This window comes from Sphaerodactylus townsendi, linkage group LG04, assembly GCF_021028975.2.
Source record: "Sphaerodactylus townsendi isolate TG3544 linkage group LG04, MPM_Stown_v2.3, whole genome shotgun sequence".
In the NCBI taxonomy this organism is placed as follows: Eukaryota; Metazoa; Chordata; class Lepidosauria; order Squamata; family Sphaerodactylidae; genus Sphaerodactylus; species Sphaerodactylus townsendi.
The window spans coordinates 148,271,989-148,298,686 of NC_059428.1; the positions used below are offsets into that span (position 1 = coordinate 148,271,989).

Below are 26,698 nucleotides of genomic sequence, written 5' to 3' on the forward strand. Positions count from 1 at the left end.
TGTGTTGTAGATCAGCAGTTTTTATTGATAGGCGTTGAGCCACCCAACTTGACAAAGCCAGATCTGGTGAACCTGGCTTTTGCTATCCCCTTTATTCCGTTAACAATCCCCCCCCCCCCCAAGTTTCCTAAGAAGTGCAAGATAGAGTTCGTTTGGAGCCAAAGCGCCCCAAGGTCAGTGATAGATAGGGAGAGCCACCTGACATCCTACTCCCACAGGACAATGGAAACCACCCTGGTTCCCATGAGACCAAAGTGTCAGGGGAAAGCCTAGTTATCTACTCAGAGTGTGAAGCCATAAAGGAAAGATCAAGGAAAGAATGCCCCAAGACGGCAGTGATAACATATAGCAGGGTGGTTACATATATCTTGTAGCAGTTACATTGAGCGAGGAATGCATCTCAATCACCTAGATGCAGACCCATTGACATACTTGAAAGTTGCTTCAAATTCTTCCGCTCCTAAAATGTCGTGTTATACAGTGGCGGAAGCAGTTCACAGAGAGGCTATTGTTGCCCTGACAGAGGGCATGCTAAAGTATCACGCAGACTCAAAGCCTCTGTAAAAATTAGTTTAATAAAAAGGACAAACCGGTTTTTAACAGGTAGAATCTTCCCCTCGGGCCCGGAAGGAGAAGGGCATTTGCCCAAGAGCAACAGCATAGCACGGTTTGGGAGAAGATGACCTGTATTGCAAATAGTGCATATACTCCTTGGATAAAAACAGTTCAAACGGGTTGGTCTGACCTGGAGGAAAAAGAGTCTGTGTCCAGCCAGAAGTGATTTAATTGCCTGTGTTGAATAAAAGGGGACTGCTGAATTCTATAGCCAACATTTTTCAAGAGTTTTTAAAACCTGAATTTTTCCAAGGCAACGTTATCCTTAGAGCTTCCCTGGCCACTCCAGAGAGGAGCCTTGAAGGGCCTACAGAAAAACGAGGCAAAACAGGTCAGAACTATAATGGGTGGCATTTAGTGTTGGACTTTTAGAGTCTCTTTCTCGGAGGTATATACACAACATCCAAGTGTCCGCCTCCCCTTATATTTTCAAGTGTGCATTGCAAGAATTTCACGTTATCTTCCCTTGTGGGGGTGGGCTGCAAATATCCCAGCCACATGCCAGCTTCTCGTGCTGCACGGTTCCTCCTCCTTGCCGCTTTGGTGGCCGGTCCATCTTGGCATCGTGTCGTGGGGGCTGATGGCATTCAGCGATTCTGTGGACACGTCTTCCTCGTGTGGCCGGCTTGGTGGCAAATCCCACAGGTCCGCGGCCGCTTGGCTATGGAGGGCCTTATGGAAGAGTCGCTGCTTGGCCTTTTGGGGTTGGCGCCGGTGCTCATGGAATGGCTTGAAGGAAAAGCAGCGGCTGAAGGGTAGGAAGGGAGAAACTGAATGAATGTGCATGGTCACGCCCAAGTAAATCCCCTACCTTTCTACTATATGGCTCTATTAGTGTGTAACAGACTTCCCTCTATGATACACCTCTGAAGATGCCAGCCACAGATGCAGGCGAAACATTAGGAACAAGATCTACCAGACCACAGCCACGCAGCCCGGGAAACCCCCAACAACCAGTTGTATGTGTGTTGCTTTTCAAATTAAAAAGGTGGAACCTAACAGATACGCTGGATGACGAAGAGGAAGAGTTTGGATTTATACCCCACCCTCTCTGACAATCATTATGACAATCATTAAGTGCTGTACCTTATGATTCTTGACAAATGTATTTTCTTTTATGTACACTGAGAGCATATGCACCGGAGACAAATTCCTTGTGTGTCCAATCACACTTGGCCAATAAAGATTCTATTCTATTCTATTCTATTCTCTCCTGTAAGGAGACTCAAGGTGGCTTACAAGCTCCTTTCCCTTCCTCTCCCCACAACAGACACCTGGTGAGACAGGTGGGGCTGAGAGAGTCCCGAAGAACTGTGACTAGCCCAAGGTCACCCAGCAGGAATCTGGGTGTGCGGAAATGCATCTGGTTCACCAGATAAGCCTCTGCCACTCAGGTGGAGGAGTGGGGAATCAAACCCAGTTCTCCAGATTAGAATCCACCTGCTCTTACCCACCACGCCACGCTGGATTCTACTGCACTGCCCAATGCAGAACTGCAGCTTGGCATGGGGCCGGAATGCCCTGCCGTTCCGGGCCAGGTGCTTCAGTCCCTCACCTGGTGCCTCGTTTTCGTCAGCCCACTGGAAAAACCCGCACTGTTGCTCACGGGGCTTGGCGCAGGTGTGGAACTGGCGGCCTTTGTTGGCTCCCTCTTTCTGCACCGTCCGGAGGACAGAAGGCTGCGCACACTTGCAGGTTGCTCCGTCATCGCCACCTCCAGAGTAAGCGCCCTCACTCCAGGAACGCCCCCTGCCGCTTTCCACCGTGCCCCCAGGCGCTCGGTTGCTCCCGCCGTCCGCCTCTGGGTCAGACCACAAGAAGAAGCCGCAGTCGCCTGCGCTGCATTTGTAGAAGCGTCTCCCTTGGTTGGGTCCATCTTTCCGGACGGTCAGCAGCACAGCCGGTTTCCCACAGTTGCACACGATGGTGTTGTCGGCGTCCGGCTGGCGGGTCTGATTTTGAGCCACTCTAGCTGGGAGAGCTGGAGGGCCTGTCGGCACATTCGCAGGCAGCTGGACATGGTGGTCCTGGCGGGCGGGCGGGCGGTTGAGGGAGTATCCGGTTTGCAAAGGATCAGCCGGTTGGTCGGCTGGCGGCTGAGGTCTGGCCGGGCCTTGGAGGTATCTCAGATCCAGGATCTCCCTCAGCATCTCGTCGCAGCCTCCGATACAGCCGACAAACTCCAGGGGAGTCAGGGCGGGGAGGCTGCCTTTCTTGAACTTCAGTTTCAACCTGAGGAGGAAATCACAGAATCATAGAGCTGGAAGGGACACCCGGGGTCATCCAATCCAACCCCCTGCCATGCAGGAACACACAATCAAAGCACTCCTGACGGATGGCCATCCAGCCTCTCTTTAAAAACCTCCAAAGAAGGAGACTCCACCAGTCCCTGAGGACGTGCATTCCACCGTCAAACAGCTCTTACTGTCAGGAAGTTTTTCCTGAAGTTTAGGTGGGATCTCTTTTCCTTCACCTTGAACTCATGACTCCTGGTCCTACTCTCTGGAGCAGCAGAAAACAAGCTTGCTCCCTCACCAACATGACATCCCTTCAAGTATCTAAACATGGCTATCATGTCACCTCTTCTCTTCTCCAGACTAAACATCCCCAGCTCCCTAAGTCTCTTCTTGTAAGGCATGGATTCCAGACCTTTGACCATTTTGGTTGCCCTCCTCTGGACCCATCCCGGCTTGTCAGTATCCTTCTTGAACTGCGGTGCCCAGAACACACAATATTCCAAGTGAGGTCTAACCACTATGCAAGCACTCACCTGTGTACGGGATGTGGCCTGCACACGTTGCAGACAGAATCGTCCTTGCTCACTTCCAACACGGAGTCGGGAAACCACACGGCAGATTTACAGGTAGGGTAACCCGTGCAGCTGAGGTAAAATCTGGAGCCAGCAAATTAAAATAAAAAATGTATGTATTAGAAAGAATGGGCAAGGACCATGCTAATTACACCACCCTTTCCTCTCCTTTCAGTTTCTAACTAACGGGTACAACTGGTTCTGGTGGGTTTTCTGGGCTGGGTGGCCGTGGTCTGGTGGATTTTGTTCCTAACGTTTCGCCTGCATCTGTGGCTGGCATCTTCAGAGGTGTATCACAGAGAAAAGTCTGTTTCACACTGTGTCTGACCACGGCCACGCAGCCCGGAAAGCCCACCAGAACCAGTTGAATCCGGTCGTGAAAGCCTTCGACAATACATAACGGGTACATATTGATAGTTTCAGCAAGGAGCTGTGTAGGTCTGCCGCAGAACAGCTAGATTTGAAGAAGAGCTTGGATTTACACCCCCCTTCTCTCAACCGTAAGAAGTCTCAAGCCAGCGTGGCGTAGTGGTTAAGAGCAGGTGGATTCTAATTTGGAGAACTGGGTTTGATTCCCCACTTTTCCACCTGAGTGGCAGAGGCTTATCTGGTGAACCAGGTGTGTTTCCGCACTCCTACATTCCTGCTGGGCTAGTCACAGTTCTCTCGGAACTCTCTCAGCCCCACCTACCTCACAAGGTGTCTGTTGTGGGGAAAGGAGCTTATAAGCCACCTAGCTGAACCTAGCTGTTAAACAGGTTCGTGCCAGCAACCCCTTGTACCGTGGCGGCGAACCTTTGGCACTCCAGATGTTATGGACTACAATTCCCATCAGCCCCTGCCAGCATGGCCAATTGGCCATGCTGGCAGGGGCTGATGGGAATTGTAGTCCATAACATCTGGAGTGCCAAAGGTTCGCCACCACTGCCTAGTAAAACAATGTGGTGTAGATTAGTAAAATATGTAGATGTGCTAGCAAGGCTGTTCCAAGCTGGCTCTCGTTTACTGCATCGGGCGGCATTGTTCAAAAAGCAACAGGCACGCAAACACACTGACCCGCCATTCTTCTTGGTCTTCAAGACCATGTCACTGCGGCACAAGGGACATTTTCGGACAGGGTCCGGCATAGCTGGGTACATTTCTTCTTGGGCGGCGTGGGTCGCTTCCCCGAAATACTGAGACAGCGCCTCGTCCAGCCTGGGGAAGAAAAAGTTGCCAACTGTTACGCTCCAGAGCAGGGATCCCCCACCTTTTCAAGTCTGTGGGTGCCTTTGGGATTTGAACACCACGGAGTGTGTGTAGCTACAAAAGAGCAGAGCCAGACATAGAATAGCTGCCACAGCTTACTTTCCACCACTAAATGAAGATTCCTCCTGCTTTCAAAGCCACCTTATTAAAAAAAAATCTGCAAGGCCAATTAGATCTTCAGTGGCCAAACTGAGGCTTCGCTGGTCCAAAACCCCATCTGGCATCCCCCACTTTTGAAAGGCACTTGGTGGACGACATGCTGTGGAGCTGCAGAGCTCCTTGACGTGAAAAGTGATGTTTCTTGTGGGTAGATACTAAGGCAGGGGTGTCCAACTCTGGCGCCCCAGATGTTCATGGGCTACATAAGAAAGAGCCAGCTGGATCAGACCAGAGCCCATCTAGTCCAGCACTCTGCTACTCGCAGTGGCCCACCAGGTGCCTTTGGGAGCTCACAGGCAGGATGTGAAAGCAATGGCCTTAAGAACATAAGAAAGAGCCTGCTGGATCAGACCAGAGTCCATCTAGTCCAGCACTCTGCTACTTGCAGTGGCCCACCAGGTGCCTTTGGGAGCTCACATGCAGGATGTGAAAGCAATGGCCTTCTGCTGCTGCTGCTGCTCCTGAGCACCTGGTCTGTTGAGGCATTTGCAACCTCAGATCAAGGAGGATCAAGATTGGGAGCCAGAGATCAACTTCTCCTCCATAAATCTGCCCAAGCCCCTTTTAATGCTAACCAGGTTAGTGGCCATCACCACCTCCTGTGGCAGCATATTCCAAACACCAATCACACGTTGCGTGAAGAAGTGTTTCTTTATTAGTCCTAATTCTTCCCCCCAGCATTTTCAACGAATGTCCCCTGGTTCGAGTATGGTGAGAAAGAGAGAAAAAATTCTGCCAACATGCTGGCAGAGGCTGATGGGAATCATAGTCAATGAGCATCTGAGGCACCAGAGTTGGACACCCCTGTACCAGCAGAGTCCCTCTGGCCATGGTGGGTGCAGGAAAGGAAGGCGGGAATCCAGACCCAGCTGGGTCAGATGCAAGCGCTACACCCAAGCGCACAGAGCACAGAATTGAGGCCAAGCTACGCAAGGTGTTATCAAGCAGAACAGAAATCGAGGATCTGTTTAGAGTGGCAGGCTTAGCCACGCTGGGGAGAGAAGTGCGACACAGATAGCAAACCGAGCAACAAACACAGGGGAGGGTTCGGGGACACACTTGTTTGCCTTCTCCACGGCTGCGATGAAGATCTGCTTGTACTTCTGGACCTGCTCTCTCAGCACCCGCGATTTGTCCTTCTTGCCCTCGCAAATGAGCTTCAAGTCGGCTTCCAGCTCAGCCCGGAGGTCCGGCTTGGACATCTCATATCCCATGGAATCGTAGCCTGGGGAACATATGAAGACAACCTCGTCCCGAGAGCCCAAATGTCAGCCCTCCCGAGCTCAGAATTCCACACTCTTGCTGGGGGAGGCCGTGGCTCAGTGCTTGAGACTCCGTCCGGCACGGAGAAAGTACCAGGTTCGATCCCCGGCATCTCCAGTTAAAAGAACCAGGCAGGAAAAATCTCTGTCTGAGTCCCTGGCCAGCAGCTGCCAGTCGGAGTAGGCAATGCTTGAGACTCAGGAGAGCAGCTGCCAGTCAGAGGAGGCAAGACTGACCTTGTTGCACCAGGGTTGCTCGGCAACCCCATCCCCTTCCAACTCAGTGGGGGGGGGGGGGTGAGTGAAGAGGAGGAAGCAATTGCATCAACAGCATGGTGTCATTTCCAGGTGAACCTGGAAGTGAGGTCATGTTGCTCTAGGGTTCAGAGGGACCTCTGTGGCAAAACCCCAGAAAAGACACCACGTCGTTGATGCAATGGTGGAAAGGTTATCCCCGTACATATGCCCTTGTGTGCCAACCAGGGCTATCGAGCAGCCTTCCATTGGCTATCCCACCTCTCGGCGTGGCCTGTCTGGTGTCTTTTCCAACGGGCTCCCTAAAAAGGTGAGCTCCATCTTTAGAGGTGCTGAAAGGCCTCCCTGTTTGCCTGGGCTTTTGAGAAGAAGAGTTGGATTTACATCCTCCCTTTCTCTCCTGTAAGGAGACTCAAAGGGGCTTACAAACTCCTTGCCCTTCCCCCATCACAACAAACACCCTGTGAGGTAGGTGCGGCTGAGAGAGCTCCGAAGAACTGTGATTAGCCCAAGGTCACCCGGCTGGCGTGTGTTGGGAGTGCACAAGCTAATCTGGTTCCCGAGATAAGCCTCAACAGCTTATGTGGCAGAGCAGGGAATCAAACCCAGTTCCCCAGATTAGAATGCACCTGCTTTTAACCACTATGCCACTGCTTTCTGTCCCTTCCTGAACGTTCCCCAGCCTTTACATTTCCGGGCACCCTCCTCACCTTCCACCAGTCCCATCCCCAGGTGCCCCGGAAGAAACCTCTGGTCTGGCGTGAGACCCACATACGTGCGGGACTTGATGGTCTCAATGTGCTCTGCGTGAGTGGCGTCGGTGCCTGAAAAAAGAACTTTTCGTTGTGGAGAAACCAAAGAGAACTTTTGAATTCCCGCCTTACCCCACCTTTGTGCAACTTTAATTTTTGTTGCGTGCTGTTGTTTTGCCGGCAGGCTCAATAGCCTGAGGCTGGGCCGATCTTCTCAGATCTCCCATGCTAAGCAGGGTAGGAGCTTGGGAGACCGCTGGGGAAGACTCTGCAGAGAAAGCCAATGACAAACCACCTCTGCTTTCATCGCTTGCCTTGAAACCTCCCCCTCCCCAAGGTGTCTCTCTCTCTCTCTCTCTCTCTCGCACACACGCACGCACGGGGTAGTCTGATCCTGTCAGAGCTTAGAAGGGAAGCAGGGCTGGCCCTGGTTAGTACTTGGATGGGAAACCACCAAGGACAACCAGGGTTCCTATGCAGAGGCAGTCGATGGCAAACTACCTCTGTCCATCTCTTGCCTTGAAAACCACCTCCCCATTACAGACACCTTGTGAGAGGCAGGTGAGGCTGAGAGAGTTCGGAGAGAACTGTGACTAGCCCAAGGTCACCCGGCAGGAATGTAGGAGTGTGGAAACACATCTGATTCACCAGATAAGCCTCCGCCACTCAGGTGGAGGAGTGGGGAATCAAACCCAGTTCTCCAGATTAGAATCCACCTGCTCTTAACCACTACACCACGCTGGCTCTCGTTTAGGGTTTAAAGTTCGGGGTTTCCGGACTGCTCGAAAGGAGTTGTGCCGTTTCATGCCTCCTTTGAGCTGTAAAACCCGGTACTGACCGATGCCATGTTTCTCCATGAGGGAAATGAGATCAGCTTCCGTGAGCAGCTGGGGCGGGCTAGTCTCCCCATCGACCATCTCCACGCTGGTGGGCTGAAAGCGAGACCCCTTCTCGTACACAGGGAGAACCTACAGGAGGTTTCGTCGGGTGGGGAAGAAAAGTGGGGAGGCAGAGAGGGCCAAACAGTGAAACGGGGTTTCATGGGAGGAAAATAAAACTCAGGCTACTGTCGAAGGCTTTCATGGCCAGAATCACTGGGGTGCTGTGGGGTTTCCGGGCTGTATGGAGACTCGGAAACTACAGCCCGGAAACTCCACAACGCCCCAATTGGCACTGCACGAGCTAATCTAGTTAACCAGATAAGCCTCCACAGCTCAAGTGGCAGAGCGGGGAATCAAACCCGGTTCTCCAGATTAGAATCCACCTGCTCTTAACCACTACAACATGCTGGCTCTCTCATCTGGGATTAAGCAGAGTCTGGGTCATCTCTATAACAGCTCCCGAGCTGTGGAAAATGCATTGCACCATTCCCGTCTACCCGCTTTCCCGCTGGGCGCTTCACCGTCACCTTATCGCTCCACCTCTCGTACGGATAGACTTCCAGGTAGTTCCTGGCCAAGATCATCAGCCCATGAGCGACGAAGCGTTCGTTGGCGATGTCGATCTCTACCGTTGTTTCCTGCCCCTTGGCATCCTGGGAGCAGCAAGCCAGGAAGTGGCGCACGATGAACTCGTACAGTCGCTGCTCGTCCCCCTAACGGCCGGCAAATGGAACGAAGAGCGACAAGAAAATGAACTGTGGCTGGAGAGGACGGCAAACGCCCCGTCCTGCGCCACCTCCATTCTGAGGCAACATCAGGACACAGTGCGAACATGCATGTTTTCTCAACCTGACTTCATGTGGTGGTTGAAAGGATAAAACAGCGGAGGGGAGTTTGAAAGCTCGCCTATTCTCGGACATCTCCAGAGACCCTGATTTGGGTAGATCTGCCTTGTGAGATTAGGTGGAATGTAGGAGTGTGGAAACACATCTAGTTCACCAGATAAGCCTCCGTCACTCAGGTGGAGGAACGGGGAATCAAACCCGGTTCTCCAGGTTAGAATCCACCTGCTCTTAACACCACTACACCACACTGACTAGCTCCCCCAGTGCCAACCTGGGCTGGCAAGCCTGCAGTGGGCTCACCCGCCAAGGCAGCCGTCCCCTCCCCCAGCCTAACCAAGTCACATTTGTGTCATATCTGGCCTTTGTAATAAACTCAACCTTGCTGCCCTGCGGGGTTGCCTGAAGCCGGCTGCAACTCGAGGACACGTTTCAACACCCACGTAGTTTATGCTGTTTTTCAATTGTTTAAATACTTTGTGTTTGGGATGAGGGGGCTGACTTGAAGGTATTGAAGTGTGATTTTCATCACATACATTTTCAACCGTTGGCCGCTCTCATGGCGGTGACAAGGCAAGGTCCAAATTCTGTCAACAAATACAAGTATCGTCGCAAGGCCCTTTGGGTCCCCACACTCCACACGCTTTCCGGCAGCGGCAAGTAAACTCACAAATGCATAAAACGATGACAGGCCACTTTGAACACGCAACTCAGCGACGTGACGCAAACAACACGGAGAGCATCTCTGCAGCCTCACCTGCAAGTTGACGGCGTATTTTGTGGGATGAATGGGAGGGTGGGCCTGGTCGGTTTTGGTCCCGTTCCGGGGGTTTGGGCCCCCCTGGTCGAGAATCCTTTGTGCAAAAGTTCCCCAATGGGGGTCCTGGGTCTGCAGCTGCACCAAGCTGGGGAGGTTCATGCCTTTGGGGAAAATATTGGTCTCCGTTCGAGGGTAGCTGATGTACCTGTTTAAAAGCGGGGGGAACAGGGGTGGGGAAGGAAAGAAAAAAACCAAATGTTCTCGGTTGGCTTCCTAGTTTGCCCTTGGAGCTGGATTCCAAACACCAACAAAGCAGACGAAATATATAACGATGTCGGAATTTGATTTAGCTCAAAGTAGCACAATCTACTGCTCTGCCTTCTGCCACCCCTTTTTCAGAAGGAAAGGTCGCTTGTTCTGTACCACCCATGTCAAAAAAAGATGGATTTATTTATTTTTACCCCTGAGTGTACAGCTTCTCGGCAATCCTCATGGTTTCTTTGGCATTTATTCTCAGTTTACGAGAAGCCAGCTTCTCAAGTTCCTGCGACAGACAGTGGCAAAGGAAAATACACACCATCACTGCAAGATAAAGGGAACACAATATACTGGGGTTGCTTGAAGATTCTGGCAGAACCACCTTTTCCCCTCTTACCCATGTATCTACCAATAAAGGCTGCTTAGCCTATAAGTTACAGAGCCTGATTTGGATCATAGATCCAGGGTTTGACAAATCGATAACACGATTTTGATTCTACCCAAGTCGGTTTATCAGGAGGATCATGAAACGTTACACACAGAGGTTTTCACACAGAGGTTTAGTTACAGGGATCACTTGTTTGATTCTGGGGCCTTTCCTAGGAACATTTCAAAATGGGGTGTTTTTTTCCTGAGCGTACCACGGTGTCCAGAGGCAAGGGCCTCCATTTGCTTTTGGGCTTGCTCCCGATCTCCACCACGGTGGCCACCGGATCCTAAGAACACCAACAAAAGAAGAAAGCTGGAGAGGGGATCTCTGGACATTTCTGAATACTAAGAAGGTATCAGTTGGCCTCCTACCTCCATGCAAATCTGGTAGAGAACAAGGCAGGCTGTATGGTTGAAGAGGCGGTTCCTCTTCCAGTGGAAGTCCACGGTACCCTCTTCGTAATCATGCGTCACTGCAGAGAGAAGATGGTAGCCTCACAAGGAGACAGCGAGAATAAAAGGGGAGGGAAATCCTCACTGAGGCAAACCGCGTTTCTGTAAAGTGCACATTTATGATCTGAGCATTTCCAAATTCCCAACCTCCCACACTCCAGGACGCACCTTTAATCCTGTAAAAGATCTCAGGCACAAAAGCTTGGATGGCTTTAAACCTTTCCACCACAAACCCCAGCGTGGGGAACTGGCAACTCCCATAGCTGATTAGCTGCTCTGCCAAAACGCCAGGGAACATTTTCTGGAGCCTGAGAGTCTGGAATCGGGTGAAGGAAGCACCTGGCCCAAGAAGGGGAGAGAAGCAACAGGAAAACAAAGCAGCAGAGTATTGAATTGAAGGCCTGAAAGTAAATAAAGGCCAAAAAACCTACAGTTTTGGAAACTTGACGCATCTACAGACCAAGCAGCTGATCTTTGGGAGAACCCCATCAAGGAAGGGACGAACGGTCTCCACACTGATTTTGCTGTCTCCCTTTCGTCTCCCTTGCACTCTAAGCATTCATGCCACACAGCGGGGGTGGCCCATAAACTGCCCCATCCCTCTCTGGTCCCATACCTATTCTGAGGTCTAGTTCTTGCCGAACTTCCACCGCATCATTGACATTCGGATCGGGCCGGCCCAGGTTCTCCCAGGCGTTCCTGATGGCACGTGGTGTGATCTCGGAGAAACGGGCCCGGAATACCTGGAGGTTCGGCTGCACTGTTGACCAGTGAGAGAAAGAGGAAGTGCTTATCAAGTATTATATCCACAGGTCTTAACAGCACGACATAAAACCATCTTAATAAAAGAAACGCAATGAAAAGAAAATATACAATAATAATAAGAAGAGCTGGATTTATATCCCCCTTTTCTTTCCTGTAGGAGACTCAAAAGGACTTACAATCTCTTTTCCCTTCCCCCCTCACAACAAACACCCTGTGAGGTAGGTGGGGCTGAGAAAGCTCAGAAGAACTGTGACTAGCCCAAGGTCACCCAGCTGGCATGTGTTGGAGTGCACAGGCTAATCTGACTTCCCCAGATAAGCCTCCACAGCTCAGGCAGCAGAGTGGGAAATCAAATCCAGTTCCTCCAGATTAGAATGCACCTGCTCTTAACCACTAGGCCACTGCCGCTACCCAAGTGCCAGTTTCCAGTTCAACAGAGTTCTTCATCAAGCTCACTGTTACAAAAAAATACATGGAAGGGGAAACCCTATATGTAATGGATGGATTGCATATCCACAAGCAGGAGGCTTCTCCCCGCCCCGCCCCGCCCCGCCCCGCCCCGCCCTTGCAAGGTACCTGCTTTGCAGACGTGAATGATCTCGTAGCCAATGTTCTCTCCTTCGCGGTCGCAGTCAGTCCAGATCACCAGCGCTTGGCAGTGCTGGACCTCTCGTTCCAGGGTTCTCTGGAAGTCAGGAACGAGGCAAGTTAAGGGGGACAGGAAGTGCACCCGCAATGGTGACAGATCCAAGCATGTAAGTGGCAGGTAGAGAGGACATAAACATAAGAACGTAAGAAAGAGCCAGCTGGATCAGACCAGAGCCCATCTAGTCCAGCACTCTGCTACTCACAGTGGCCCACCAGGTGCCTTTGGGAGCTCACATGCAGGATGTGAAAGCAATGGCCTTAAGAACATAAGAGAGAGCCTGCTGGATCAGACCAGAGCCCATCTAGTCCAGCACTCTGCTACTCACAGTGGCCCACCAGGTGCCATTGGGAGCTCACGTGCAGGAGGTGAAAGCAACGGCCTTCTGCTGTTGCTGCTCCTGAGCACCTGGTCTGCTAAGGCATTTGCAATCTCAGATCAAAGAGGACCAAGATTGGTAGCCATAGATCGACATCTCTTCCATAAATCTGTCCAAGCCCTTTTTAAAGCTATCCAGGTTAGTGGCCATCACCACCTCCTGTAGCAGCATATTCCAAACACCAATCACATGTTGCGGGAAGAAGTGTTTCCTTTTATTAGTCCTAATTCTTCCCCCCAGCATTTTCAATGGATGCTCCCTGGTTCTAGTATTGTGAGAAAGAGAGAAAAATTTCTCTCTGTCAACATTTTCTATCCCACCATGGTCAAGCTATGAATCGGCTTGGCCACTGTGGTTTTCTTCGGAAGCCCGTCTTCTGAAATTAAGCAGGTAGCAGTCTGGGAGCGGGCTTTCCCAGTAATATCACTTGCAAACGGCACGAGAAACGCAAGAAGATGTTCTCTCACTAGGCAAAGCTCCACTAAAGGAGACAATGGACAAGAAGAACAACCCACAGATAATCTTTGTGCAGCAGAACCAACCTTAATATCCACGTAGTTATCAGGGCAGTACTTCTCAATTTCGGCCTCGAAGAGCAGAAGCGGGTTGCAGCTACGCCTGGGGGAAACAGCGTCAAGATGAGGTTCGAACATACAAGCTCAAAGCAAGCGATAAAAATGGCGTTCCAGGTTCTGCATGCATCTCCCAGAATACCAGCTGCCCATTCCTCCTGAGGTTTAAGCGTACGCTTGGGGAAGCATTTATAGGTCCCCTCAGAGATCTATGCTGATATTCACCATTTTTTAAATGGCATCTTGAAATCGTGAGCCAGGAGATGTCCCGAAACGGATGTCATCACCACCGTGACATTCTGCGGAAGGCAGAGGAACATAGGTTAGCTCGGGTTGAAGCTGAGCTAAAGCTCAAAGCCCATTTTGCCCGTAGGTGTGATCTACAATGAAGCCCACCAGACTCAGTCATTGAAAGGAGAGAAATCTGTAAAGTCGTATCGGCACACTGAAGAATCTGGCTTCCTCAAGAATTAAAAGATATTTTCTGAACCCAGAGACTTCCTTTTCTCCTACAACAACGATAAGCTGGTTTCTATTCCTCATGATTTTACAGAAATATGAAAACTTGTGACCACCATAGATTCAAAAGCTAGATGTTCGGGAGTCCTTCTCACAATAAAACCTGAAATGCCCACAGCAATCTGGTCGAGTATCCGTCTGATTTAGTGCTGCTTGAACAAGCACTGAGCTTGCAAGGTTTCTCTAGGGATATGAGGGCAAATCCAAAAACCAAATCCGTGTAAAACAGTATATTGTACTGAACCGACCGAACTTTATGTCAGCTTTCCAGTTCAACAGAGTTCTTCATCAAGCTCACTGTTACAAAAGATGTTTAAAGGTGCTTGCCTGCTACCTTACTGTCTTTTTAAAATGTTGTGCTGTCAAGCCTGATGAAGAGCTCTGATGAACTCAAAAGCCTGTGTGCAGATTTTGTGCTGATTTGGTCAGTCCAATAAAAGATGGTACACAGATCTGGGTTGTTGGGTTTTTTTGCATGATGGCAACTGCCCTCCCTCTTGTTCTTGTCATCAGCATCTGGTAAGCAGAGGTACACTGTCTCTGGTCATGGAGGCTCCACTTAGCTCCTAAGGCTAGAAGTTCTTGTGGAGTGGGAATACTGCCCTGCTCCCCTTTTTTATCTTTCTGCTTTAATTAAGTGATGAACATTCCACTAACGCCAGTTTGGTTTTTTTGCGCTATCTTCAGAAATTAAGGTATTTCTGTACCCTCTTGTCCCGTCCACCAGTGACTGACAACAAAGCATTCACAGTCTTATTTTTCATCTTGCGGTAAGCAGGTATTAAGAGCGACGTGATCACTGCAAAATCTTCACTTACAATCTTCCAGAGGTATGTGCACCTTTGCACCTAGCTTGAAAGAAAGAGAAACGCACAACCGCAAAGGCTACCTGGAAACGCACCTCACGAAACATGTGACATTGATATTCGTAGATCTTGTTGAATTTGGAAAACCCTTCCCTCTAGAAGGAAAGCAGAATTGTAGTGAATAAAAAGCTGCTAGTTCTCAGTCAATCAAATCAATACATGAGCTCAGTTCAGAGGTAACAGTAAACAGTGTAAATGTTTGCTGCTATCTAAAAACAATTATGACAGAACACAGGGGTGACGTGGGGTATAATGGTGATTGTGATATTGGCTACACTTAGTTCTGGCAATAGAAGTCTAAATGCTCATTTCCTGATGCTGTTTCATAATAAAGAGATCAACTGAAACCAACCTTCAACCAAAACAGACAACTTTACTTCCGTCTGTGGCAAGAGTCCCACACTTCTGAGAGGATCTCAGCTCACCTGTCCCTCCACCAGTGGCTGTTTTAAGGTGGGAACCACCTACCAACCACACATCCCACTGGATATGGGCCTTGCCCACCTTCCTTAGACATGTGGGGCAGGTGCTACATTGGAGAATAATCCTCTGATGAGGCACAGGTGGAATGTCAAAGAGCCACACACTCAAATCATCCAAAGAATTAAGAATTTGTCCTACCCTCCTCATCCTGCCATTGGAAAGAATGTCGGCAATCCCCTTCGCAGCGTCGTTCTTCTCTGCCACGCTCAGCACTTTCTGGACGTTTTGGAACATCCTGCCTTCAGCGACCTGAGAGAACCAGAGACTTCGAGGCTGGAAGAACCATCTGATCCCACAGTGGCCAAAGAGTTTGGTCCAAAGGATCATCCCGCAAGCCGGCTCCCAGCCGGGGAAGTCATAGCGATGCTTTGGTACACAGCTTTGTTAAAAAGTCCTTGTTCCTTTGCACAGCCTTTGTGGAAACAACTGAGACAGCAGCGGGGGAATAAAACTCAGTTTAGCGGAAGCAAGTGGAAACAGGGCGCTCAGTCTTCACCGAAGGAGCCTTCAAAGCTCGCAAAGCTCCAGGACTGCCAAATTTTGGAAGATTTTCTAGGTTGGGAAACACACACACACACACCCCAATTTTATCCCTCCTACACTTATCAATTCAACTTTTTTTTTGGTTAGGAGTTTAAGCAATTTGTCAGTTTCTGGCAAGGAAGTGGGGCCCCTCCCTCGCCTTTCTACTTTGCATCTCTCCCCCTGGGGTACATGTCACACACACACACAATCCCTATCTGGGTCTTCCCAAAACTAGAGTGGCCCCCTACTTAGACCTCTCCCCAACCTCAATGAGGGGGTTCTTCTATTGCCCTCTGCTCAAAAGCCCCCCTTCTCCCCACAGCCACGGGATCTCCCCCTTTCCCGGCCCCCCCCCCTTTGCCCCCTACCTAAGTTTTCCGCCCCCGTGCCTATTTCTTCCCCTTCTAAACTGAATAAGGCGCCTTCCCACCTGGCAGCCGTATTCCGCAACAGGCGGTGTCGCAAACCGAGCGAGCCAGCGCGGGGTTGTCTATCTGGCGCTTCTTTACGGAAAGACGGGAAACTACAACCCCCAGAATGCCCCGCGTCCACAAGCTGCTTTTTAATTATTTTAATAATATTCTCGTATAGTGAGTCGTAGGGATTGCGTGACGCTTCCTGACAGTGCCGGTTAAAAAAATTAAAGAAAAAAAAGAATAAAGGTGTGAGCGACACTCGACCCCCTTCCCAGCATGACCCGCGACTACCAGCCACCGGGTCAATTTATATTTATTTTTACTATTTCGCTAACCAAAGCTTCCCGCTTCTTCATTTTAATTATTCTTTAATTTAAAAAATGGTGGCATGTGGAAAAGGGGAACATTTTGTTTTACTTCCGGGTCAGGCGCATCAGAGCGCCCGGCGGGTCACGTGAGCCCAAGATGGCTGCCCGGCGGCTGCAGTGAGGGGGAAGTGACGGTTCTTCGCCCAGGCGCGGGTCAGAGGGAAGGGCAGAGTCCGGCAAGGGTCGGCTGCGGCTCGGTCCTGGCGCCCACGCCGCCCGGGTTTTGAGGGAGGTCGGAGGGAAGGCCCCGTTTCCCGGGCAGGGATTGTGGGGGAGGCTGGTGGCTCGTACGGGGCAGGGGGCAAGAGTCAGATCCATAGGGGTGGGGGAGGGGGGACCCCCAAATGAAGGGACTGACCTCCCCTCAGACCCATTTGGAGAAAGGGGCTGATTCCCCCCTTCCAGGTTTAGGGCAGGTAGCTCCCTCAAATAGGGAGGTCAAGGGGACAATATAGCTGTCAAGCGACTTCCTAGACAGGTAAATCAGGTGGGGGGTGGGAATAGATATTCTATTAATAGGTTCTGCATTAGTTGGGGGTGGGAGAAGAACGCCTTCCCCCTCATCTTCCACCTCCAGCACTGGGTGCTGGGTGACTGAGACAGGGGGGAGTGAACTGCTTCTTTTCATTCATGCCCCGTCGCCGCCCCTACCTGGAAACATGATCAGCGCCCCGGATGTGGTGGCATTTACCAAAGAGGACGAGGAGGAGGAGGAAGCCTACATTGACCCGCCATTGCCCGAGGAGTACTCGGTTCCGCTCTTCCCTTTTGCCAGCCATGGGGCCAACCCCTGGTCCAAACTCTCCGGCGCCAAGTTCAACCGGGACTTCATCCTCATCTCGGAGTTCTCAGAGCAAGTCGGGCCCCAGCCGTTGCTCACCGTCCCCGACGACGCCAAAGTTTCCGGCACCTTCGATCTCAACTATTTTTCCCTTCGCATCATGTCGGTGGATTATCAAGCATCTTTTGTCGGACACCCACCTGGGTGCCCTTACCCAAAGCTGAACTTTGTAGAAGATTCAAAAGTAGTGCTGGGAGATTCCAAGGAAGGCGCTTTCGCGTACGTGCACCACCTGACGCTCTATGACCTTGAAGCGAGGGGTTTTGTCCGCCCTTTCTGTATGGCCTACATTTCTGCCGATGAGCACAAAATCATGCAGATGTTTCAAGAGCTCTCCGTGGAATTCTCAAAAGCCTCGGAGTGCTTAAAGACTGGCAACCGGAAAGCCTTTGCAAACGAACTGGAGAAGAAATTGAAAGACCTCAACTATACTCGAACTGTGCTTCACAACGAAACAGAGATCCAGAAGAAAAACAATGAGAAAGGGTACTATACCACACAGGCCATTGAGAAAGCCAATGAACTGGCCAGCGTCGAGAAATCAATCATAGAGCATCAGGACTTGCTCAAACAGATCAGATCCTATCCTTACAGTAAGCTGAAAGATTCTGATTTTCATCCCTATGAGCCAGAGAATGTGGTGGAACCAGCAGAAGACAGCTTGGAACAGGGATTTACTACCTCGAAACCTGATGAAATTGGTGAGACGAACCTGTATCCACGGCGCTCTTCTTACACCCCAAAACTTATCAAGGCAAAATCCACCAAGTGCTTCGACAAGAAACTCAAAACCCTTCAGGAACTGTGCGACGTGTATTTTTTCACCCAGACGCTAGACCAGCTGCATCAGATTGAGAAGACATTCAGAGGTGACGTTTGCTATCTCCTCACCAACCAGATCAGCCGAGCACTTTTGAGACAACAAAAAATTACCAACTTCCTTTTTGAGGAGACCTTCGCTGTTGAGGACAGACCGCCTGAGAAGCAGTTAAATGCCTTTCCAGGATCTCCCCTAGATTCGTCTGACACCAAATACTTGGAATTCTGTCCTGTTCCAAAAACATTAATTAGCTTGACAGCTTACAAATCCAGTGTTGAGTCTGTTCCCATTAAGATGGACCAGGAACTCAAAGACGCTCCAGGCACGGAGGTCAGTGAGCCGATCACTTATAGCCACCAAGACAATCTTGGGTACCTTGATGCAGACCTCAAAGGAAGCGTCAGTAGTGGTGAAAGCATTGAGGTTTTGGGAACAGAAAAGTCTGCAGCTGCCCTTGCTCAGTCTGAGAGCCAAGCCAGCTTTCTGCAACCACACCCTAGTCCTCAGGCAGCAAGGAGCAAAGCCGTCAGTGGGCGGACCATCAGCGAAGACAGCATCGAGGTCCTCAGCACCTGCCCCTCGGAAGCGCTCATTCCTGATGATTTTAAAGCGAGCTACCCAAGTGCCATTAACGAAGAGCCTTATGCTGATGAAGAAGAGGAAGGTCTTCACTTCAGCCCCGGTTTAAACCTGGACTGTGCTGAAGAGGTGGGAGGCGAACCTGAAAACCTGCTCCCCGCAGACTCCACCTGCTGCATCGGGAAAGAGAGCCCCAGCTTTCTGGAACCGTTGCCCAGCCTGGCCCCCAAGCTTTGCGGCGACGATGGTGTCGTCAGCATCCCACCCCGTCCCTACCGGCAGGCAGACCAGGAATTCCGCGTGAACTTTACAGACTATTCTTCCCACGACGGCGTCTTGGGAGGCCTGCTGACGTACGAACTGGATCCACATTATCTCATGAGCAGTCGAGAGACGAGTAAGATAAGCCTGGATAAGTGTTCAGACTCAACCGTGAGCTACATGAGCAGCGCGGGGTCTACCAGTTCGGACAGGACACCCTCCCCCGCTCCCCTGGCCGGCCCGTCAGGAGAACGGCACAAGAAGAAAGCCGGCCAGAACGCACTCCGGTTCATCCGGCAGTATCCCTTCGCTCACCCAGCCATATATTCTCTGCTGAGCGGCAGGACGCTGATCATACTGGGGGAAGACAAAGGGGCCGTGGAGAAGCTTGTCACGGCCCTCTCCATCTTTGTCCCCAGTTGCGGGGCGGACGCCAAGCCTGTGAAGCACTGGACCACCACCCCTTTGCACATCACGGATTTTCAGAAGTGGAAGCTGATTGGATTACAAAGGTAAAAAAAACTGTCTCGCCTTGTCTCAAAGGCCTGTTTGCTTATTTGGAGAACCCAGCACAAAGCTGTATTAAGATAGGGCAAGGTTGCGCAAGTTGTAACTCTCTCACCCCACCCCCTGATGGCACCCTAACTGTCTCTGGCAGTTCATCAATGGCACATCATTCCCCCCATCTCTCCCAGATTTTATTGCATGCCTCAAATTGCAAACTCTGGACGTCCATCAAGCACTTGCCAGATTGCAATGTGTAGTTGGTAGGATGGAGTTTAACTTCAAGGCTCTCCAGGTGCGTCAGACTTATTTCCCAAACATTTGGGGGAAGGGGCCCTGTTTGATTAACGCTTCCCGAAGCTAGCTTTCCCCTTGAATTTATTTATTTGTGCTTAAATTTTAGTTCATTTAGATAATGCAGTTGACTAAGTGAAACAAACTTGGCAAGAATCAGTGGATTTTTCAGGAGTGACGGCTTTTCTTCTCAGTGGGGGACACAAAGGGGCTTACAGTGTTCTCCTTCTCCTCTCAGGTCGGTGAGTCTGAGAGCACAGGGCTCACCAAAGTTCCTCTGCCAAACTTCCATGACAGAATGGCAATTCCCCCCCTCCTCCCCAGCACACCACGTGTCTGTGTGTGCCACCAAAGCACAGCTAACTTTTGGCAACCCCATAGGGTTATCAAGGTTTAAAGAGGAAAACGTCACCTTGGTTGATGTTGCAGTCATGGGCCAATTCCTCCCTGGAGTGGGGGAGCCGGTACAGCCATGTCCCTCCTGGCTGTATGCACCCACGAGGGAGGGGTTACAGGTGAGGTTTGAACTGTGGGGAAAGTCTTCACTCCGGCAACCTTAGGTAGCTCTTATGAGCTTGTTTTCCATGGCCGGCCATTTCAGAACCCTCTCCTTCCATACTGGCTTATTTCTTTACTTCATGTACCCTGTTTCCCCGAAAATAAGACATCCCCTACAAATAAGACATAGTAGAGGTTTTGCTGACGTGCTAAATATAAAGCATCCCCCGAAAGTAAGACGTAGCAAAGTTTTTGTTTGGGAGCATGCCCATCAAACAGAACACCAGAGCATGCAGCTGTGGAGCGGAAAAATAAGACATCCCCTGAAAATAAGACATCTTTGAAAGCAAAAATTAATATAAGACACTGTATTTTTTTCCGGGAAACAGGGCATACTTCCCCCTATCGCCAACAGGTCCCCAAAGCAACGTGCGTTATTTTGCTCTCCGTTTTTATCCTCATAGTAGCCCTGTGAGAAAGGTCAAGCTGAGAGTGTTAGACTGGCTCAAAGTCACCTAGCAAGTTTCAGTCCTACACCAAACAATATACCCCACTGTCTTGTTGAAGCAGCGGATTTACTCGGAGTAGACCACCTTGTAGGACGCCATGTAGGCAAGAACTGACAGACACACAGTCACCAGTGCAGTTCTATTTATTGCTATCTACTGACAAAGTGCTTTGCCAGACCACAGGTGTTTTCAGGCACCCATCACACTGCTGTCTGTGCTAACTATATACAAAAGTGGTGCCAATCAGGTGCCCTCACCTTATCAGGTTTGCACACGGTACAAGCTGTGCACTTGGTACTAATCTGCACACGGCACCTGTTAGAAGGAGGGTCCAGCTGTCATTTAGATTTTGCTCATCTAAACATTCACACCTGTTCTGACATGTCTCTCAATCCCTTCCTCTTTTGAACTGGTGTGCATTCATAGGCAGCAAACCATAAACGTAAAATAAAAAATGGAGGGTTTTACAAAAATTATACCTGACCTGTTCCCTCCCACCCCAGGGGTTTACGTGATTCTTCCCCCTCCCTTTTATCCTCATGATGACCCTGTGAGGTAGGTCAGGTTCAAAGAGAGTGACAGGCCCCAGGTCACCCAGCATAGTGGAGATCTGACCCCAGCACTCCCACCTCACGTCTCATCCTCTGACCGCTACACCTGTTCTGTTTTATTGGTTGCATTGACATATGGCCTTTCTAGAAGGAGGAGGAGGAGTTTGGATTTATACTCCACCTTTCTCTCCTGTAGGGAGACTCAAGGTGGATTACAAGCTTCTTTCCCTTCCTCTGCCCACAACAGACACCTTCTGAGGTTGGTGGGGCTGAGAGAGTTCCAAAGAACTGTGACTAGCCCAGGGTCACCCAGCAGGAATGTAGGAATGCAGAAACACATCTGGTTTACCACGTAAGCCTCCGCCACTCAGGTGGAGGAGTGGGGAATCAAACCCAGTTTTCCAGATTAGAATCCACCTGCTCTTCACCACTACACCACTTTGGCTCTCTACCGATGCACCTAGGAGTGGAGGGTGGAAGTTAGCAGTTTAAAATAACCGCTTCTGCTCCTTTCCGCCCAGGATGTCTTCTCCGGCTGGCCTCAACGCGCTGCACTCCCTCAGCCGGTACATCCGCTACATCAGCATCCTGGATGCAGACAGCAAGACCCTGCGCTGCCCCCAGTACCGGGGAGGCCTGATCCCCCGGCTGGCCGACCACCGCACGCAGATCAAACGGGGGAGCACTTACTACATGCACGTCCAGACAGTCCTCACCCAACTTTGCTCCAAGGCCTTCCTGTACACCTTTTGTCACCACCTGCACCTCCCGATCCGGGAGGGGGAGACGGAGGAGTCTGTGGCCGTCCGGCGGCAGAACTTCCTGAAAGGCCACCTGGGGCTGGCCAACGAGGACGGCAGAGTGGTACAGTACCTCGCCGAGCTTCTCAAACTCCAGTACCTTCAGGATCCCGTCCGGGGGGTCAACCTGGTGCTCAGGTTCGATTACGTGCCCAGCGCTCTGTACAAAATTTAAGCCCCTTCGGCCTCTGGCTCAGCATTCATCTCTGCTCAGCCACAGCCCCTTGCCGGCTTCCACCCTCTTCCGGTGTCAACGTCGTCTGCATGGTGGCATAGAAGGAACCACGCGAGGGGTCCTGAGAACGGGCAAAACCCTCCTTGCTCCAGCCAGCCTCTGACAGCATCAGTCACCCTTTTCGTCTCCTCTTCTTCTTTTTTTTAATTTAAGGAAAGGATATTGTCAGCTTCTAAATCACTGTTTGATGGAACCGTTCTGTCTTGTGTCTGAGAGGGGGGAATTGTTCCTTTACGGAGCAGGAGCTGGGTAGCAGTTGGGAGGAGGCCGATGGGGGGAGTGATAATTGGAGGAAGGGGCTGTGGTTGCATTTTTTGAAACGGAAAGCAAGTCGCAAAAACCTCTTGCCTTCAAAAGCCTAGCAAACTTGATTGGCAAAGGAAGTGAACGGGTGGAAAAGGGAAATTTACAGTCTCAGCAGGTAAGAATTTGGCTGCCCAAATGTAATGCAGCAGAAATCCCTTTCTGGTTTGCAGGGTCTCCTTTGCAGAGTCACCACTGAGCTAACATGGCTCATGGACTCGAGCATCTGTGGCAGAGGGTTGGGATGGCAAAGGCCAGAGGTGGGAGGGTTGGATCTGTGTCCAAATGTTTGAAAGCACAAAGAGGGCTCTTTTGATGGCATGAATGTAAAGTCCCTCAACCTGATGGCCTGCTATTCCCAGAGGGAAACAGGGAACGGCTCACTCTGCTTTGCAGCATGAGAAACACAGAAAGGGAAAGAAAATGACAACCAAAGGGTTCTCTGTAACAGCGGGCAAAATGGCCCTTGCAGTCGCCCCAAATAACACAATGCAGAAGGGAGAGGGGAACTCTTAAGGGGGCAAAATCGTCCAAGTTCTGTTATGCCCTCATACTCAGGTGTCGTTGGGAATGAATGTTACTGGAGCAAAACCATGTGTTATTTGCTTGTGTGTCCTTGCACGCTGTTTTTCTGGAGGCCCGGCTTGGTTACACCCTCTCTGATGTAGCCAGCCTCGGGTTCCACATTGCCACCCGCTGCTCCCCCACCACTACACTTTGTTTGCTGCCAAAGCCAATGCAGCGGTTTTACTACCTCCACCATACGGTCGCGTGAACTATGGCTTCCAGGACCGGGGCTCGCTGCCAAGCAGCTACAGTGCACCTTCCCGTGTTCCCGCTCGCCCCTCAGCAGATGCGGCGCATTTTCCCATGCTGGAAACTGTGCTAAAAGCTCCCTGCTCAGCGTTGATGAATCTGTGAGGTCCTGTACAGAACCGGTACTCTCGTTTTGTTTTGTCCGAGGAAAACTGGAGATCGCCGAGGAAGCCACGTCCTACCTGTATCTGTTTCCTTGGCTACAGCCAGGTGACATTGGCTGGCTAGTTGGCCCTTTTCAGGAGAGGGAGAAATGCTGAAGGTTGCCGGCATGGCTGTAGAAGTGACAGTTTTACAAGAGCACCACCGGACAACCTACATATTATATTTATGACCTCTGTTTAATGCGATGACGTGAGGCAGAGTTCTGGGATTTGAATGTAAAGTTTCTCAGTGTTCCAGAGGAAGCGTCAAGGTGTCAGGGCTGAGCGTTTTGACGAATCCTCGGAAACTTTTATGCAAAAACTGCACTATTATTTAATGGAGGAGGAGAAGGGAGATCTCTCATTAAAATGCTGCACTTTTTGAACACCTTCGGGAAGAGCGTTGAACCCACTGCTCTGATTTGAGCACGAGACGGTCGCAGGGTTCCCAAAGGGAGGTGCCGTCTCTGCAAGGATCCTGATCCTAAAATCAGCGAAGTCTCTCTTGCAATGGGGGATGCCGGGGGAGTAGGTGGGGTTAACTTTTTATTATGCTCCGGTCCGCTTTTCTGGACTCAGTAGCATTGGAGCCTAAAGGGCCTGCCATGTTGAGCGACTCCCCCTTCGCTGCCATTGCCTGGCTACATCTCAGATTCAGTCAAAGATGCACTGGCTTCCCTTTGTTTACTTCCTGCCTCTGCCCCCTGCTGTTTTTGATGACAGCCCCAAAACGTGTTCCAGGAAAGAAGCCAGTCTCAATAACTATTAACCGGAGCCAATGGATAGCGCTGTCTGAAAGCTGATCCCGAGGGGCAGAACTTGGCGTTGTAGAAAGTGCGCTCAAAACTGGATCCGTGTGGCCACCCCCAATATCTAAGAGTATTTATTTCATGATATCCTGCGTGTTTTTTCGTGCTCTGTCTCACAGCCATCTTCTTGTCAGGCAGGGAAAAGACAGCCTCATGAGATCGTGAGGGGCCCATGGGGGCTTGCCGGGTGTCCAGTAGAGGATGAGGCTTTGCGGGCAGCGTTTTTGAAAGAAACCCCACACCGTTTGTCTGTCACAGTTGGTCCGAGCCTTTTTTTAAAAACCGTGCTCTCCTGAACTTCCAGCATGCTGCTTCATGTCTAGTCATTTGCTTTCGAGGATGAGTGGAGAGGGACCTGTTTTCCTGCCTGTGCCTGCGAAAGGGGAGAAGGTCTCCAAATAGGGGGAAGGGATTTTTCCCTGGCTTTGCTGACCCATGAGGCTGCTTTCCAAGAATAGGATTGCCCTACTACGCTGGCCTTCCACATAGATATTCCCCCAAAGCCAGGAATGTATAATCTTATCAGGGCACGGTTGATGGTGAGGTGGAAAGAATCCAGCAAGGCCAGTTGGAGTGTTCAGTCTGGGATTTTACCAGAGTTCTGTTATTCCGTAGCTGAACAGAGCCCGTTTTGTGTCCGCAGCTAAACCGCCGCCTCATAGCTGTTCAGCGTGCACACTGTTATTAGAAAAGGTCTACCAACTGTGGGACTAGATCTTAAGTCACCTTCTCTTCAGTCTTGTTGTCAGTCTGTTCTTAGTTTGCTGACACAAACAGCCTCAATGTAAGCCAACATACGTCCTTCTAAGTCCAGTGACATCAGTGGACTTAGAAGGGTGTAGTTTTAAGTTTGGATGGCGCTGTGAACGGCACGTGCTTGAATACAGACGTGAGCAACTCATGCGACTCCTGGACAGACCCACCAACTGCAAACTTCAGAATCCGTCTTGATAGCTCATGGGTCTGTTGGGGGTCCAATCGGGGGCACCTTGGATTTTTAGAAGACTTCATGGGGTTTTAGAAACCCAAGTGCAGCTGTCCTTCAGCGAATGAGCTGTAGAGAGAAGAGAGCATACCCCCCCCCCAAAAAAACCTCATGCCCTTCCGTGCATCTTTTTAATCATCCCAGCTTGGGCACGCGGATTTGTGCCCAGCTTCCTGTCTTTGTTCCGTTGTCCGTCCCAGTGAAACGGTGCTAGTTTTCTCCCGCCCCGTAAAAAAAAAACTGTGAACTTTTCTAACTATAAGCATTGCAAGGTGTCTACGAGCAACAACTGCTTGTGCCTTCCTCTTTTAAAAGAGGTGCCGTGTGACAAACCAACCCCGTGGATTCAGCTACAGACATCTAGAGGCGGCTGCGGTTCTATCGGATGTAGTCAGCAGTTCAGGAGCGCTTTTCACATCCCGGCTCAGCATTAAATGCAGAACTGCGCCTGCACCGAGAATGCCTGGTTTCCTATAACCAGAGGGCTCAAGCCAGCTTCACGCTCTGATTGAAAGCCAGCCGTGGTCAGCTTTAGGCCCAGCGTAGTTGTGGTGGCACACCACGAGAAGTGGGATCCTCAAAAGGGGAAACGGGACCCATAAGGCATTGTCTTTCAGCTGGGTTGAAAACGTTAACAGCTGCGCCAAGCAAAAGAGGTCAGCCGAATTTCCCCCCAGAAGGAGCTGCTTTTACAGAATTGAGCAAACATGCAGTTACGAGGCTTTGGAGTATAAAATCGCTGCAATGAAGGGACACATCGCGGGCTTGACCTTACTTGCTCCAATTGGCAACACTCCAGCTCAGACCGTCTTTAGAGGCACATGAATCAGGTTCCACTTCGCCCGGCGACCAGATGCAACGCCAGAACACCGATCCCTCTTGGGCATCGGAGAATTCGCCAGCCCCTTCTCCCGATACTGCCATATCCTGCTGTTCTATTCTGCCAATGCCTCACCCTCTCTTGCTCCCAACTAGGTCGGCAGCAGCCTCCAAACCCGCTTCTCTGCCCCATTACTGCCTTTCCAAACTCTTCCCCCCAGCTGCATGTTACGATTGTCATCCCAACCCGTGTGTCAACCTCACCCTCCGTGTAGGCAATAGTCTAGGCAAAACAAGACAAAACCGGAGCAATCAGAACAGCATGCCTTCTGTACATTAGCACCGTTTTGTACTTGCACAAGAGCTTAACAGGGAGGGGAAAATGTTTAAACACCTGACGACTAGAATGAAAATGTATACATTTAAAACGGGGCGGTGGGGGGAGGGAACGGGACAGATATTTATTCGGGCTGATATTTTTTGAAATAACTTTAAAAAAACTGGTTGTATTTTTAAAAGCTGATATGATAATCCTCGGCGTATATTGTGGTTACATTCTTAATTTTATTGTGCCTAGTAAAAATTGTCCTGACTATACAAACAGGGTCGTGTGTTCTGGTCAAACAGGGCAGGGAGGGGGAACTTCTGCAGAATCCAACTTTGCAGTTC

At 50.6% G+C, this 26,698-nt stretch overlaps 2 protein-coding genes across 4 annotated transcripts; one reads left to right on the forward strand and one right to left on the reverse strand.

Annotated features, from left to right (window-relative positions):
• Window positions 1-556: 556 nt before the first annotated feature.
• Window positions 557-16,230, reverse strand: TOP3A (DNA topoisomerase III alpha). 3 transcript variants are annotated; one of them, XM_048493673.1, is made up of 20 exons: window positions 15,909-16,230; window positions 15,092-15,379; window positions 14,506-14,565; window positions 13,311-13,384; window positions 13,056-13,131; window positions 12,065-12,173; window positions 11,340-11,483; window positions 10,892-11,062; window positions 10,643-10,743; window positions 10,483-10,557; window positions 10,045-10,127; window positions 9,581-9,788; window positions 8,509-8,694; window positions 7,939-8,068; window positions 7,059-7,172; window positions 5,891-6,056; window positions 4,481-4,621; window positions 3,386-3,508; window positions 2,171-2,847; window positions 557-1,363 (listed from the first exon to the last, which is right to left on the reverse strand). In XM_048493673.1, the coding sequence occupies exons 2-20, from the start codon at window positions 15,278-15,280 to the stop codon at window positions 1,203-1,205; spliced, it is 2,988 nt and encodes a 995-aa protein (XP_048349630.1). In that variant the 5' UTR covers window positions 15,281-15,379; window positions 15,909-16,230; the 3' UTR covers window positions 557-1,202. The 3 variants fall into 3 exon arrangements, with proteins under 3 accessions (XP_048349630.1, XP_048349629.1, XP_048349631.1); XM_048493672.1 differs by lacking the exon at window positions 15,909-16,230 and having other exon boundaries at window positions 15,092-15,840; XM_048493674.1 differs by lacking the exons at window positions 7,059-7,172; window positions 15,909-16,230 and having other exon boundaries at window positions 15,092-15,841.
• Window positions 16,231-16,348: 118 nt separating this feature from the next.
• On the forward strand, window positions 16,349-26,630 carry SMCR8 (SMCR8-C9orf72 complex subunit). The gene is made up of 2 exons (XM_048493465.1): window positions 16,349-19,275; window positions 21,641-26,630. The coding sequence occupies exons 1-2, from the start codon at window positions 16,922-16,924 to the stop codon at window positions 22,092-22,094; spliced, it is 2,808 nt and encodes a 935-aa protein (XP_048349422.1). The 5' UTR covers window positions 16,349-16,921; the 3' UTR covers window positions 22,095-26,630.
• Window positions 26,631-26,698: the final 68 nt, after the last annotated feature.